This window comes from Teleopsis dalmanni, chromosome 2 (genome assembly GCF_002237135.1).
Source record: "Teleopsis dalmanni isolate 2A chromosome 2, ASM223713v2, whole genome shotgun sequence".
Classification (NCBI taxonomy): Eukaryota; Metazoa; Arthropoda; class Insecta; order Diptera; family Diopsidae; genus Teleopsis; species Teleopsis dalmanni.
In genome coordinates this window covers 183,425,717-183,441,790 of record NC_051847.1, presented here as the reverse complement: position 1 = coordinate 183,441,790, position 16,074 = coordinate 183,425,717, and the positions used below count along the sequence as shown (strand labels likewise).

The window sequence follows — 16,074 nt, the reverse complement described above, 5'->3', positions numbered from 1 at the left end:
TCATTATTGCATCACTATTTCCATAGAAAGCTTTAATTGACAAAGCCAACTTTAAATCGGAAAACTGAAGACGTAACTAAAAAAACAACCATTTTTGCTAAAATTGCCCACTCTGAGTTAATTGCCTTCTGGTTTTAGTTATCAGTAAATAAATGATCAATTCTTATAATTGAGTTTCGCTGTACAGAAACAGTATAAAAGCCCTTCCAAAAGTTGTAAGAGTTCAGTACTAAGGTAGTCACCTATCAAGTCACATCTTGAAATTAATATTTTGAAGACGAACACTTGAAACCTAAACAATGGCTAAAATGGTATGTGAAAAATCGGTTTGCTATCCAAATTTCTTTATTAAATAAAATAATTTTAGGTGAAACTTTTATTCCTTCTCGTAAGCGCAATTCTTGTGTTGAGTTGCGTATCTGCAAGGAGAGTGAATTACGAATCGAAAGGAGTTCACTCACCTGGTAGGGTGCACAATAGAATGGCACGAGGCGCAGGAGCAGTTGAGCATCTAGGTAGTAATGGAAACGGCAGGGCAAATATTGAGTTTTTGGGTGCTGTCAAAAGTAATCCATTAGAACTACTAGGCCGTAATGCGGCTGTTGAAATGTTAGCTGACGATGAAGATGAGGATGAAGATGAGGATGAAGATGAGGATGAAAAGAAATAAATAATTGATTAAAACACTTGCGGACCAATTTCAAAGGCTCTAGTAATTTTATATTTGTTCCATAAATAAGCAATTTGTATCTTCTAAATATTAAAAATAAATATAGCAATGTAATTTCATGAATGATACATTTTTATGTCTTTCTTTAATATTTTTCATAAAGAAAAGTTGACATTTTCATGCTTGAGTGAAAATTTATTTTGCTACCCGATAGCGTTTGCGGCTGATTAACATTTGAAAGTCACTTAGTCGTTCTTATAAGACGAACACCTTTTGTTGCAACTGATCTATAAGGAATTGAATTCATAAGAATAGAAAGAGTTCCTTTGCCTGGACCACAAAATGGCTCTGGGCCTATCATCCTTGAGACTGCGCCTCTTCTTACAAGTTTGTATGCCATTTCATTGCCTTAAATACCAGCATGTCCCAGAATCTATATTAGGTGCACCTAATTGTTCCAACGAAGTACGTTCAGTTTGTCAATGCACTTTCATACCAGTTCAGATGATACCTGGTAGAATATGAGTGCCATTATAGCTGCCAGGTTGTCAGTCAGCATTGGGATTTTACGATTCCAGTAGTTACGTTCAAGGTTGAAATTGACGCATCTACCTATCGCGTATATTTCTGCTTGAAATTTAGTTGCATTATTTCCCAGTGCTTCCTTTTGCTTGGTCCATGAATACCAGCCCTGCTTCCTCTTTGGTGAAGGAGCCGTCTGTATACCATGTTATCATGTTTTCTTTTATTATTTGGGGTTTGGACAAGCCTTCTGAATTCTTTTTATTGCTAAGTTCAGTTTTGAAGTTTTTTGTAAAGTTATACTTTACAATCATCCTGTCCGTTTACATTTCAGTTTTTGGGATTTGTGCGTGAAGCCTTCTTTGAGATAGCGTAAGTACCATTTGGTACCCGCACCCCTCAAGCCAGTAGATTTCCTGGTGTCGTGAAAGCTTTGGCCGGAGGTTAGTCCAGTGCTTGTCAAGGGCTGTGGTAATGGTGTTTCGACGGTTACCTCTTTCGGTGCAATCTTCAAGCCCACAGTTCCTTGACTTCCTTTTCGTAACTGATATTCAGTTTTAAATTCTGTTAGCAAACATCTAGTTTTGTTCCAAGCTTCATTGCTCTCAGTGCATTTTTATGCTTACCGTTTTGGAAAGACTTCCTGGCGATCGGTATGTAGGATATTAGAATCCAACCGATTTGCCAGTTGAGTTGCAGTATATGGTCCTGCTAGTTTTTTTATATTTTTCAAATTCTGTTATATGAAGGTCCCACGAGTGAGGGGGAAAAGCGTTCCTCCGTGTCATAGCCCCCGATAAAACGGTAAGCCCACAGTTACTCACTGAAGCGGACAGGTATCAGTGAGGTGCGAAGGTAAAATACAGCCTGTTGTTCTCGACTGCAAACAAGTCCATGCGTAATTACGGATTGGGGGGAGATGAAAGTGGGAAAGGATATAGTTAGAATATTGGAGTGATTATAGGTAGGAATATTTAGGGATAGGAGAGGTGCAGGTTTGGCTCGCATTAGGCCCTCCTTTCGAAGGGAGTGAGTACTTGGGATTAGTCTCTCTTGCGAGTCCGTCTAGTGAAATACTAGGATCTCCTATATTCCACTTAATGGTAATGAAATTATCAACCAATGAACATATTCCGATGCTTCTCATTTTTTACAATGAATGATTCTTTTCCTCATGTTTCCTTTGAAGCAGTATATATACTACATATTTCACTTAATAGTAATGAAATCATCAACCAATGAACATATTCCGATGCTTCTCATTTTTCACAGTGAATGATTCTTTTCCTGATGATTCCTTGGAAGCAGTACATATACTACATATTCCATTTAATAGTAATGAAAATATTAACCAATGAATATGTTCCGCTGCTTATCATTCTTCATAATGTATGATTCTTCAGAATTATCAATCATCCGAATATATTCATCATCATTGGAATACGTACCAGTATTAGAAAACAGTTGGAATTTAAAAATGTCAATATTGAATAAAAAGAAAATGTTACTATCAATAAAATCTTTTCAGGAAATATTCAATATTAATTTAAAAAATGCTGTTTACAGATTTATCAGATATTTTTATTCATTGCCAGAGATTAAGGTAATGTGTTTCTTTATGACTACTTATCAATTCCAGTTATGAGTTTACATTAAATTTTCTTATAACTGTGATTGAATATTAGAAGTTAATTAACATCTGTTTTTAGTTATCAGTAAATTTTACTTTTATCTGAATTTTACAATTCTCGATCAGTATAAAAGCCCTTCCAACAGTTGTAAGAGTTCAGTACTAAGGTAGTCACCTATCAAGTCCCATCTTGAAATTAATATTTGAAAGAAGAAAACTTGAAACCGAAACAATGGCTAAAATGGTATGTGAAAAATCGGTTTGCTATCCAAATTTTTTTATTAAATAAAATAATTTTAGGTGAAACTTTTATTCCTTCTCGTAAGCGCAATTCTTGTGTTGAGTTGCGTATCTGCCAGGAGAGCGAGTTACGAATCGAAAGGAGTTCACTCACCTGGTAGGGTGCACAATAGAATGGCACGACGCGCAGGAGAAATTGATCACCTAGCTAGTAATGTAAACGGCAAGGCAAATATTGAGCTTTTGGGTGCTGTCAAAAGTAGTCCATTAGAACTACTAGGCCGTAACGCGGCTGTTGAAATGTTAGCTGATGATGAAGATGAGGATGAGGATGAGGATGACGAAGATGAGGATAAAAAGAAATAAATAATTGATTAGAACACTTGCGGACCAATTTCAAAGGCTCTAGTAATTTTATATTTGTTCCATAAATAAGCAATTTGTATCTTCTAAATATTAAAAATAAATATAGCAATATAATTTCATGAATGATACATTTTTATGTTTTATATTTCCTTCTTAAATATTTTTTTAAATATGCATTTCTGCATTATTGAGAATGATCTTTTCTGTACAACGTGTATTTGAAACTATTAGTAATGTTGTTAATAACTTTTTAAAAGTTTTGCTTGAATTAGATATAATCATAACACGAGAGAGTGGTTATTAAGATGAAGGTGGCAAAAATTGAATCCTGAAGTTTTTTCTGGATTTCTGTGTCGGTTTTGGAAGTTCTGCCTAACATTTATAAACTGTTGTGAATTTTATGCAGTGTTTCACTGCAGAAAATACGTCAATTCATCAAATAAAAAAATGCTTTCATTGCAGACTTGGCAATTTTTATTAACTCCTATCGTACTGAAATCACCAAGCCTTGTTAATAACATATTTCTGCGCAATACTTTTAGATATTTATTTCGTTTATCACAAACCAGAAATTTGTCAAGTGTTTTTCGTGTGTAAACTCGTTCGTGTGAAACGAAATGCAGTCACCATAATAAAGAAGAAAATGGTTGCCACAGACGTTTATTACGCTACCCGATAACGTTTGATCTACAAGGAAATAAATTTTTGAGCGCTGGTTTGTCAAAAAAGGATATCTAAGGGACGATACTAACTGAGTAACTTTTGGGCAAAAATAAAACCATCCAAAAGTTTCGTTAGAAATTTGTGGACTTGACAGATCATCCGAATTTATTCTTGGTTATCGTTGAAACTGGAACCACAGTAGCAAAAGAATCGAAATTTAACAATGTCAATATCGAATAAAGCGAAAATATTACCATTAACAAAATTTTTTTATGAAATATTTAATATTCATTTTTAAAATTATATATACAGATTTATGAGATTATAAGCTTACATTAAATTTTCTTATAACTGAAATCAAGCATAAGAAGTTAATTAACATCTGTTTTTAGTTATCAGTAAATTTTACTTTTAGTTGAATTTCACTATCTACGATCACTATAAAATCCACTCTAGAAATACGAATAGTTCAGTACTAAGTTGATTCCCTATCGAGCCCTATCTTGAAATCAATATTTTGAAGACAAAATTGTGAAACTGAGCAGTGGCAAAAATGGTATGTTAAAAATCGATTTGATGTTCTATTTTATTTTATTGAATAAAATATTTTAGGTGAATCTTTTATTGCTTCTTCTGAGCGCAGTTTTTGTGTTGCGTATTTGCAAGGAGAATCATTTACGAATCGAAAGGAGATCACTCGCCTGGCAGGGTATCGAATATAATGGCAATAGGCGCAGAAGCAGTTGAGCACCTAGGTAGCAATGGAAACATTGAGTTTTTGGGTGCTGTTAAAAGTAGTCCAGTGGAACTAGCAAGTCGTAACGCGTCTGTTAAAATGCTATCTGATGATGGTGATGATGATAAGAAATAGGTATAGATAATATCACTTTCCAACCAATTTTAAAAGTTCTTGTAGTTTGGTGAAGTTTTTGAAAATTTGTGAATAATTATTATCTTTTGAATTATAATCAGACATTGTTTTGACTACATCTTTCTTAGTTCTTTACTGATGTTGCGTTTTTGATTTATGAAGCATTCTTTCGTGTAAACTGCGTCAATGTTTTTTTAATATTGTTGTGTTAAGGTTCTGATCTACGTAGTATATTGTAGATAAGATCAATATATTTTTATCATAACACTTTTAAAGCGCCATTTAAAATGATTCTCTCTTGGACTTGGTGGTCTTTAACTTATAACAATAGAGATTTGGACTTTGTAGTTGATTATGTTAAATGTCTGTAGAACACTTTTCTTTTAAGAAAATACTTTTGCGCAGACTTAAGGGATTGAGTCTCAATTCTTACTTAGTTTCTTTTTCCAATTCCAATTTAATGGACTTGCTAGATCATATTTGCATCACGCATCTTAATAATATTTTTACTTCATTCCGTTTAATATTCAGAAAATATTGCTTTTTACTTTCAGTTTCGGCTAGATTTCCTTCTTCAGTTGCAGAGTATGTAATCGCTTTGATAGAGGTATTATTTGCTCGTATTTCTTTATAAAGAAATTTTTCTTAAATTATGTAAATATCTAACCTGAATCGCAGGTAAGTTTATTTATAAAGTATAATTCATCTGTTGCTGTAAGTTCTCACCTTGAAACATCAGATTTGTCAATTGTACAAATATCTTTAAAGAACGAAATCAAAGTTGCAAAGTTGTTAATTTCCAATTCGATCTCATTTTTACCTTCTTTAAATACTCATTTTTGTAATAAATTTTACAGATATCAGATATTTTTATTCATTCTTAGACTTCGAGTTCTTCTGTTACTTATGTCTACGAAACTAAGGAGTTAATTGACATCTGTTTTCAGTCATCAGTAAATTTCACTTCCTCTGATTGAATCAAACTATCTAAACACAGTATAAAAGCCCTTCTAGAAGTTGTAGCAGTTCAGTACTAAAGCAGTAATCTATCAAGTCCTATCTTGAAATCGATATTTTGAAGACAAAAACTTGAAACCAAAACAATGGCTAAAATGGTATGTGAAAAATCGGTTTGATGTCCAATTTTCTTAATTAAAGGCAAAAATTTTAGATGAAACTTTTATTCCATTTTGTAAGCGCATTTCTTGTATTAAATTGTGTGTCTGCAAGGAGAATCAGTTACGAATCGAAAGGAGTTCACTCATTTGCCAGGTCACATAATAGAATGGCTCGAGGTGCAGGAGAAATTGAGCTCCTAGGTAGTAATGGAAACGGCAGGGCAAATATTGAGTTTTTGGGTGCTGTCAAAAGTAGTCCCGAAGAATTACTTAGCCGAAACGCGGCAATTGAAATGTTAGCTGATGATGACGAGTATGTTGATAATGAAGAATATATTGTTTATGCTGAGTATGGTGGTGATGAGGATGATGTTGGTGGTGAGTATGGTGGTGATGATTAGTAGGTGGTGATGATTATGTAGGTGGTGATTTTAGTTATGAAATTAAATGAGTAATTGATAATAACACTTGCGAAAGGTACTAGTAATTTTATAATTGTCCAATAAATGAGAAGTTTGTACCTTCTAAATGTTAAAAATGAATATAGTGATATAATTCCTTGAATGATACATTTTTGTTTTATATTTCTTTTACATTTTTCATAAAGAAATTTTTGACTTTTTGACGTTTATATTCTCCATTGATGATTGGCTATTTTATTAAGAATAATCCGTACTGCGAAGTCAGTATGGTGATGAAGGTGATTGTGATGGTGGTTTTTATGATGAAGTTGAAACGAAATAAGTTATTGAGTATAACACTTTTGAACCAATTTCAAAAGCTCTACGACTTTTACATATGACGAATAAATAAGCAATATGTATCTTTTATATATTAAGAACAAACATAGAATTATAATTTCTTGAATAATACATTTTTTTATTTTTAAATTTTTCTTTTTTTATTCTTCATAAAGAAAGGTTGATATTTTGAAAGGCTTTTATTCTTCAAGGATACATTTCTGTATTATTAAGAATGCTCTATACTGTACAACTAATATTTTTAAAAGTTTTGCTTGAATTAGATATAATCATAACACGAGAGAGTGGTTATTCAAGGTGACAAAAATTGAATCCTGAAGATTTTTCTGGATTTCTGTGTCGGTTCTGGAAATTGTAACTAACATTTATAATGTGTTGTTAATTTTATGCAAATAAAATTATGTGTCACTGGCAACTGGTCTATAAGGAAGTAAATTTTTGACCGCAGTTTTGTCAAAAAGGGTGCTAACAAACAAAATTAACTGAGTAACTTATGGAAGAAACTGAAACCATCTAAAAGTTTAATTTAAAATTTAAGGGATCTAAGTGTGTATACTACATATTCCAACTAATAGTAATGAAAATATTAACCAATGAATATATTCTACTGCTTGTCATTCTTCACAATGTATGGTTCGTCAGAATTATCAATCATCTGAATATCATCATCGTCGTTGGAATACGTACTAGAGTTACAAAAGAGTTAGAATTTAACAATATCAATATCGAATAGAGTGAAAACGTTACTATCAACCAAATCTTTTCAGAAAATATTCAATATTTATTTTTAAAATGATTTTTAGAGAATTATCAGATATATTTGTTCATGCCAGTTATGAGCTTACATTTTCTTATTATTGAAATCAAGCATAAGAAATTAACATCTGTTTTTAGTTTTCAGTAAATTTTACTTTTCGTTGAATTTTACTATATACGATCCATATAAAATCCCTTCTATAAGAAATAACAGTTCAGTACTGAGGTAGTCACCTATCAAGTCATATCATGAAATCGAAATTTTGAAGACAAAATCGTGAAATTGAACAATGGCTAAAATGGTATGTAAAAAATCCGTTTGAGATCCAATTTTCGGTATTGTATAAAAAAATTTTAGGTGAAATTTTTAATCCGTCTCGTAAGCGCAATTCTTGTGTTGAATTGCGTATCTGCAAGGAGAATCAGTTACGAATCGAAAGGAGTTCACTCATCTGGCAGGTCACATAATAGAATGGCGCGAGGCGCTGGAGCAGTTGAGCACCTAGGTAGTAATGGAAACGGCAATGAAAATATTGAGATTTTGAGTGCTATTAGAAGTAGTCCGGAAAAACTAATAAGTCGAAACGCGGCTATTGAAATGTTAGCTGGTCATGAGGATGGTTATTATGGTGGTGGTTATGGTGGCGGTTATGGTGGTGATTATGGTCGTGATGATGGTGGCTCTTATGGTGAAGATTATGGTGGTAATAATAGTGTTGATTATGGTGGTGAATACGGTGGTGAATATGCTGGTGAAATTGGTGGTGAATTTGGTGGTGAATTTGGTGGTGAATATGGTGGTGAATACGGCTGAGTGAATATGTGGTGAAACGGTGGGAATAGGTGGTGAATATGCTGGTGAATTTGGTGGTGAATATGGTGGTGAATATGGTGGTGAATATGGTGGTGAATATGGTGGTGAATATGGTGGTGAATATGGTGGTGAATATGGTGGTGAATTTGGTGGTGAATATGCTGGTGAAGGTGCTTACGGTGATGTTCTTGGTGGTCATTGTGGTGGTGAAGGTAGTTTTACTGGTGCAGGTGATTATACTGGTGAAGATGATTATACTGGTGAAGGTGATTATATTGGCGAAGGTGATTATACTGGTGAAGGTGGTTATACTGGTGAAGGTGGTTATGCTGGTGAAGGTGGTTATACGGGTGAAGGTGGTTATACTGGTCAAGGTGATTATATTGGCGAAGGTGATTATATTGGTGAAGGTGGTTATGCTGGTGAAGGTGGTTATGCTGGTGAAGGTGGTTATACTGGTGAAGGTGGTTATACTGGTCAAGGTGATTATACTGGTGAAGGTATTTATACTGGTGAAGGTAATTCTGTTGGCGGTGATTATCAGTGGAATAAATAATTCATAAAAACGCTTGTAAACCAATTTCAATGGCTCTAGTAATTTAATAAATATCAAATGAATAAGCGATTTGTATTTTCTTAATATTAAAAATAAATATAGCAATATATATTCTTGAATTATGCAGTTCTATGTTTTATATTTCCTTCTTTAATACTGCTCATAAAGAAAAGTTCACATTTTGAGGCTTGTATTTTTTCTGTATTATTCAGAATACTCTTCATTGTAAAACTTGCAGTTGAAGCTATTATTAATGTTGCTAATAACTTTTCAAAAGTTTCGCTTTAATTAGATATAAACATCACAAAAGAAATTGATATTTGCAATTAAAGTGGCATCAATTGAATCCAGAAGATTTTTCCAAATTTGAAAGTTGTGAATAACACTTACAGTCCAGTGTTAACTTTATGCGAGTTTTCACTGCAGGAAATATGTCAATTCTTCAAGCAAGAAAGCACTTCCCAGCAATTTTTGCATTTATCATTAACTCCTATCGTACTGAATCCACCAAACCTTTTTATAAACATTTTTCTCCGCAATATTTTTAGATATTTATTTCGTTTATCACAAACCAGAAATTTGTCAACTGTTTTTCGTGTGTAAACTCGTTTGTGTGAAATGAAATACAGTCACCATAATAAAGAAGAAAATGATTGCGATTGGTTTACGTTTGTGAGTCATTTAGAGGGTCTTATAATAAAGAAGAAAATGATTGCGATTGATTTACGTTTGTGAATCATTTAGAGGTTCTAATGAGACGAACTCGATTTGTGACAATTGATCTATAAGGAAATTAATTTTTGATCGCTAGTTTATCAAAAAGGGATATCTAAGAAACGATACTAACTGACTAACTTATGAGCAAAAATGAAACCATCCAAAAGATTCCTTAAAAATTTGAGGACCTGACAGATCATCCGAATTTATTCATGGTTATCGTTGAAAGTCGAACCGCAGTTACAAAAGAATCGGAATTTAAGAATATCAATATCGTATAAAGCGAAAATATTTCTACCAACAAAATTTTTTCATGAAATACTCAGTACACAATTTTTAAAATAATATATACTGATATATCAGATTATAAGCTTACATACTTTTTCTTATAACAGAAATCAAGCATAAGAAGTTAATGAACATCTGTTTTTAGTTATTCAGTAAATTTTACTTTTAGTTGAATTTCATTATCTACGATCAGTATAAAATCCCCTCTAGATGCAATAATAGTTCAATACTGAGGTAGTCACCTATCAGGTGCCATCATGAAATTGAAATTTTGAAGACAAAAACTTGAAATCAGAACAATGGTTAAAATGGTATGTGAAAAATCGGTTTGATGTCCAATTTTCTTTACTAAAGACAAAACTTTTAGATGAAAATCGCGTATCTGCAAGGAGAATCAGTTACGAATTAAAAGGAGTTCACTCACCTGGCAGGATATACAATAGAATGGCTCGAGCTGCAGGAGTAGTTGAGCACTTAGCTAATAATGGAAACGGTAATGGAAACATTGAGTTTTTGGGTGCTGTCAAAAGTAGTCTAGTAGAACTACTAGGCCGTAGCGCACCTGTTGAAATGTTAAATGATGAATATTACTATGATGGTGGTTATAACTATGGTGACGATGATAAATTATAAATAATTGATTATAATACTTGCCAGGCAATTGTACATAATCCTCTGATATAATATATATGAACTATATGAATAATTTGTATTTTCGTAATGTTAATAGTAAATTAATAAATATTATTATATGTTTAGTGATTTTGTTTTTAATTTTGATTACTTGCTTATCTGATAATGACTTGTAATCATATTACTATTGCTCCGCTTTTTCTATTCTATTATTTTTTTCTGTTTTTTTTTGTGTCTATTCGTTATTTAAAGAATAGTATTAATAATTTTTTTATTTAGTTTTAGAATTTTATTAAAAATTTTTTTCAAATTTTTAAAATTAATTATTTCAATATCTGTTAAGTTTTCTTTTTATTATACATGTACTGTACTTTTGCATAACCTGCATTAAAGGTGATTGACTTGCATAGTTATATAGACTAGATGATCATTATATTATCTAATTTTGTCTACATAATTTAGTTGTGATAAGAACATATAATTCTGACGTTATTCATCATATTACTGCAGGCGTTAGTTTAGTTCACGAAGGCAAAGGATAATTATGCTCACGTTACTAAATTTTTTTTGTATTCTTTAAACTATTAACTAACATTAGCTAGCATTTAAATATTAGAAAACTAGTTAGTGTATACTAATTTAATTGATTAAATATTTTTTGAGAAAATGAATTATTTTTGTGAAATCTGGATGATGGTCGACTTTTTAGTAGCTGTCTAAGCAAATAGTTTGGATGTATTTCAGTTTCTTGTTCGCATATGAATATGAATTTAATTAGTTCATTCTTTATCAGTGATATTTATATATTCATGCATTTGCTCGCTTCTTATGTAGCTTAGTGCACATTAGATGAAGCTAAGGATTTTGTTTAAGAACGTTGGACTAAGGCAATGGCATATAAGCATAAGTTGCCCCGTAGTATAGTTATGCTCTGTAGATCATTGTATTATCTGTATGTTGAGAAGATTATAGTATAGAAATTTTAGTAATAATACCACCCATTTTCTGTTGAGTGTAGTTTGTCAAATTCTTGCCAACAAAATCATCAAGCAAATGCAATTAATATATAGCAATACGATCACAGCAACAACAGAGATACCCATGCGCAAGGAAATGTACGGAAAACATAAGAAAACCATTACAATAACAACAACAAAACCAACAAACAAACGAATAAATGTTATATTTTAAATATTTAAGTCTAGGAAGTAGCTGTTACATTATGATCACTAAATGATGATCATTTATCTTCGTTAAATCTAAATGAAAATAGATTAGTAATAATAGTTATATGCTCTCATTAAACTCAAAAAATCGGCAGGTTATCTCTATATATTTTATTATAATTATTTTATTACTATATTTAGTAGAGAGATTTCAAAAAGTAGTGAACTACAACAACAAAAATTCTGTTTATATTATTTTAAATAATTGAATTTTTAACTGACCATACAGCTGTTTAGAGCATTGGCAAATACCCATCATCAGTGGTCTTAGTATTATTTCTTATGTTATAATTATTTGCAAATAATTTTTTGAAACTGATTATCAAGTTTTGAACTCGTACCCTGCCAAATTTGAAGCTCAGAGTCAGTATTGATTAGTCAACTGACTCAAAGCTATACTGGACTTGTATCTTCGAACTTAGAGTTTTTGTTAATTTGCTGTGAAAGTTCATTAACAAATTCATTTGCTGTGTTATATATTAGAACGAAATAATAATCCACCTATGGTATTATTGAATTAATTAATTATATTTACTTTTATTTGCTAAATTTCAATTCTATAAATCTAAGTCTATAGAACCTAATCTAGGAATGAAATATGGAGAGATACTTCACTATTCGCACGTTTTATAACAACGATTTGACACAGCAAATCGCGTTAATAGACTCACATAAATTTATAATTATTTACTTAGGATTATCTAAGCTTAATTATCGTTATATATGTATTTATTATTTGATATAACTAAACCGATTTCTGTTATATTTAAAATATAAATCATCTTTCATTAGGATAGACTTATTTATTTAGAACAAAACGATCTCTTCTAATGAGTGGTTGTCTGGATTAGTAGGGTGATGGTACATAACTCGGGCGAGCCCATATATTTTTAATATAAGTTGTAATATAAAGTCAGTTTGTGACGGAAGAGACTACTTATTTAATAAATACTAATATATTTGGTAGAGAAATTTCGAAAAGTAGTGTTATACAACAACAAAAATTCTTTTTATATTATTTTAATTAATTGAATTTTTAATATATATTAATTTTAATTTAATTTTAATTTAATATAATTGATTGAATTTGTATAATTTATTATATTTAGTAATTAAAAAATTAGAAGACTTGAGTTTTAATTTGCAATTTGCTAAAAGAAAAAGCAAAGCTGTTTAAGTAAAACACATAATTTTTTTTTTTGAATGCTGTAAACAATTAAGTTTAATTATTTAATTAAGCATTTTTGTTATAATAATTATTATGAACAATTGTCGTAATAAAAATGTTAACGACCAAAACACTCATTTCTGAGTTACCTGTCACCCCGTCAACCCCGGCAATCATACTTTTATGCCGTAATTTAACAAACACGTAATTCTAATTCCTTTTTGAAATTAATGAGCTCGTTAAATTTCGTTTAGCAATTATATTTTAACAATTTTCATGGCAAAAAAAAAAAAATATATATATATGAAAAAAATAAAAAAATTTCATACCAAATTAAATTGAAGTGAAAAATACGCTGAGTGTGCAAGAAAGCGATTACAGATTTTTGTAGAAAGCAAGTCATAAAGCCTTTCAAAGTATCTACAGGAACACAAACACTAGAAACAACAGAAGCAATTCTCTTAAAATTGACTTATGCAAATCATAATTTAATACACACAAACAAGAAAAAAAAAAAAGAAAAAATCTAGAAAAAATATTGTAAAGAAACCGAAGAGTTCCACAGGTGCTCGCCGCTGCTATAATAAATATGACCACACGGTATTCTCTATCCTCTAGCACGTTTCAATAATAATAAAGTGCGCATTCAGCAAATTCATAGATTGTTATAAAAATAAAAATGTTAATACCAGAAAACGGAAACGGAAGCATAAAACCACAACAAATAAAAACGTAGGAAAAAAGTCCATAAAAATGGCGAGCAGGAACTTCACAAATTGCATTTGTGCTTTTACGTTTAACATTTTACAAAGTAAAGCAAATTTTGTGCCTTGTTGCCGCTCTTTAGAAGCGCTTCCTTTCATTTGCTTTGAAGCGCTTCCCTGAGATTCGGTTAGATTTGTAGAGAGCTTTGTGTGGGTTTCGGTGAGCCTTGTTGAGGTTCGTTTTTAACGCTACTTTCACTTTGCTGTTCAATAGCGAGTGAAACAATAAAATAAAATAGCAACGTATAATAATTTATGATACATCATTAAAGGCATAAATAGCTGCTCTTTATAATATTCGCAGCTCAAGCACGAGGGGCATAAAGTTCCTCTTCGCTGCTTTAGTTCCTTAACTGTTTGGCTGGTTGGCTGCTTCACATGCTCAAGCTGTAGCCGTAGCCGTAGCCGTAGCCATAGCCGTAGCTGGAGCTGGAGTTGGAGTTGGAGCTGGAGCATTACTCGTATTTTTGATTCCCTGCCCATGTACCTAATTTTGACGTCTTTGTAATAAAAACATTATTATTACTTTATTTATTATGCTTTTTAACAAATTTATTACTTTCGCATACTTTGATTCATTTTATACTCGCTCGTACACATTCATATCGAAAATTTTATTTTCTTTTTTTTTGCAGTGTATTTAAGTTCATTCTTTACATTTGCACATATTTTACATTTTCCACAGAAATAAAAATATTTTTTCTTCTTATTTTATATTAGTATTTATAATACTTTCAACAGTTTTTCATTTTATTAGTGCCACAAAACCATCATCAATAGCATTTACAGATTCATTACACTTCATTGCTCGCATTTATATAAAAATTTCCTTCCAAGAATTTATATTTTTAAAATTTTATTTTCTTTCTATTTCAGCGTGAACATTAAAGATATTTAAATGTCTTTTTAAATGTTATTTCTTTACTTTACATAAAAAATTTATTAGCCATATTAAGTTTACTGAAGTATTGCCCAACAATTTTTTAAGTTAACCATAACCATTATTTTGCGTTCGGTTAGGTACAACTAGTTTGCGATAAGACAATGTCCTATTGCGACCTGCATATAAATGAATAAGTGATGGTAATAGTGAAGGTAGTTCCATTGCTACAATATTATTGCGAGGTCTTCCCGATTTTCTAACTGGTTGAGAAAATATCCTTGACGAATTTAGTAAATATGACTAATTTCCCTATGACTACTTAACTGAGATTATGGCAGTGGAGCTCACCAACACAATTCATTTAGGTCCATACTAAACCTGGCACATAATTAGCTTGAATTTCGATATGAAGGATTTTTTTTTTAAATTTAATTCATTATTCTAGAAAACATAATGAGCTGGCCTGATATACCATTATCCTCCCAGAAGGCGGCTTGATTGTCAATATGAAGGATTTTCTTCAAATTTAATTTATTATTTTAGAAAACATAATGAGCTTGCCTGAAACATCATTATCCTCCCAAAAAGCATAAAATTATCAGAAATAGGAGTCCCAGTGATGGGTACAGTGTTCTGTTGAAGTTGTTAGAATGAGGTCATCAAATAAACTTCCAAAAAACATTTTCGATTAGATCGAACATATTCGACTAAAACGAACATCTTCGACTAGATTGAACATATTTGACAAAAACGAACATCTTCGACTAGATGACATTTGAACACATTTGAGTAGATTGCACATATGTGACTAGATCGAACATCTTCAAACATATTCGAGTAGATGGAAAATATATGACTAGATCGAACATTTCCGGTTAGATCAAACATATTCGAGTAGATTGAACATATGCCTGTGACTAGATTGAACATTTTCGACTTGATCAAACGTATTCGAGTAGATCGAACATATGTGACTAGATCGAACATCTTCAACCAGATCCAATATCTTCGACTAGATCAAACGTTTTCAACTAGTTCCAATATCTTCGACTAGATCAAACGTCTTCGACAAAACCGAACATCTTGGCCTTGATCAAACATCTTCGGTTGCATAGAACATCTTCAATTAGATCGAACCGCTTCGATTAGATCGAACATCTTCGATTAGATCGAACATCTTCGATTAGATCGAACATCTTCGATTAGATCGAACATCTTCGATTAGATCGAACATCTTCGATTAGATCGAACATCTTCGATTAGATCGAACATCTTCGATTAGATCGAACATCTTCGATTAGATCGAACATCTTTGATCAAATCGAACATCTTTGACTGGGTCAAACATCTACAACTAGTTCCACTATCTTCGACTAGATCGAATACCTTCGGCTAGATCGAACACATTCGGCTAGATCGAACCTCTTC

At 31.7% G+C, this 16,074-nt stretch overlaps 4 protein-coding genes across 4 annotated transcripts; all 4 read left to right on the top strand.

The window, feature by feature from the left end:
* The first annotated feature begins 203 nt into the window (after positions 1-203).
* On the top strand, positions 204-771 carry LOC119682576. Its single transcript, XM_038096048.1, has 2 exons — positions 204-311; positions 368-771. Exons 1-2 carry the CDS (start codon positions 300-302, stop codon positions 668-670), a joined length of 315 nt encoding a protein of 104 aa, XP_037951976.1. The 5' UTR covers positions 204-299; the 3' UTR covers positions 671-771.
* A 2,211-nt stretch (positions 772-2,982) lies between these two features.
* Positions 2,983-3,518, top strand: LOC119683552. Its single transcript, XM_038097266.1, has 2 exons — positions 2,983-3,066; positions 3,123-3,518. The coding sequence occupies exons 1-2, from the start codon at positions 3,055-3,057 to the stop codon at positions 3,426-3,428; spliced, it is 318 nt and encodes a 105-aa protein (XP_037953194.1). The 5' UTR covers positions 2,983-3,054; the 3' UTR covers positions 3,429-3,518.
* A 2,311-nt stretch (positions 3,519-5,829) lies between these two features.
* LOC119685661 lies at positions 5,830-6,624 on the top strand. Its single transcript, XM_038100012.1, has 2 exons — positions 5,830-6,077; positions 6,134-6,624. The coding sequence occupies exons 1-2, from the start codon at positions 6,066-6,068 to the stop codon at positions 6,479-6,481; spliced, it is 360 nt and encodes a 119-aa protein (XP_037955940.1). The 5' UTR covers positions 5,830-6,065; the 3' UTR covers positions 6,482-6,624.
* Positions 6,625-7,832: 1,208 nt separating this feature from the next.
* Positions 7,833-9,063, top strand: LOC119683575 (eggshell protein 2A-like). The gene is made up of 3 exons (XM_038097335.1): positions 7,833-7,899; positions 7,956-8,322; positions 8,441-9,063. Exons 1-3 carry the CDS (start codon positions 7,888-7,890, stop codon positions 8,965-8,967), a joined length of 906 nt encoding a protein of 301 aa, XP_037953263.1. The 5' UTR covers positions 7,833-7,887; the 3' UTR covers positions 8,968-9,063.
* The last annotated feature ends 7,011 nt before the right edge of the window (positions 9,064-16,074 follow it).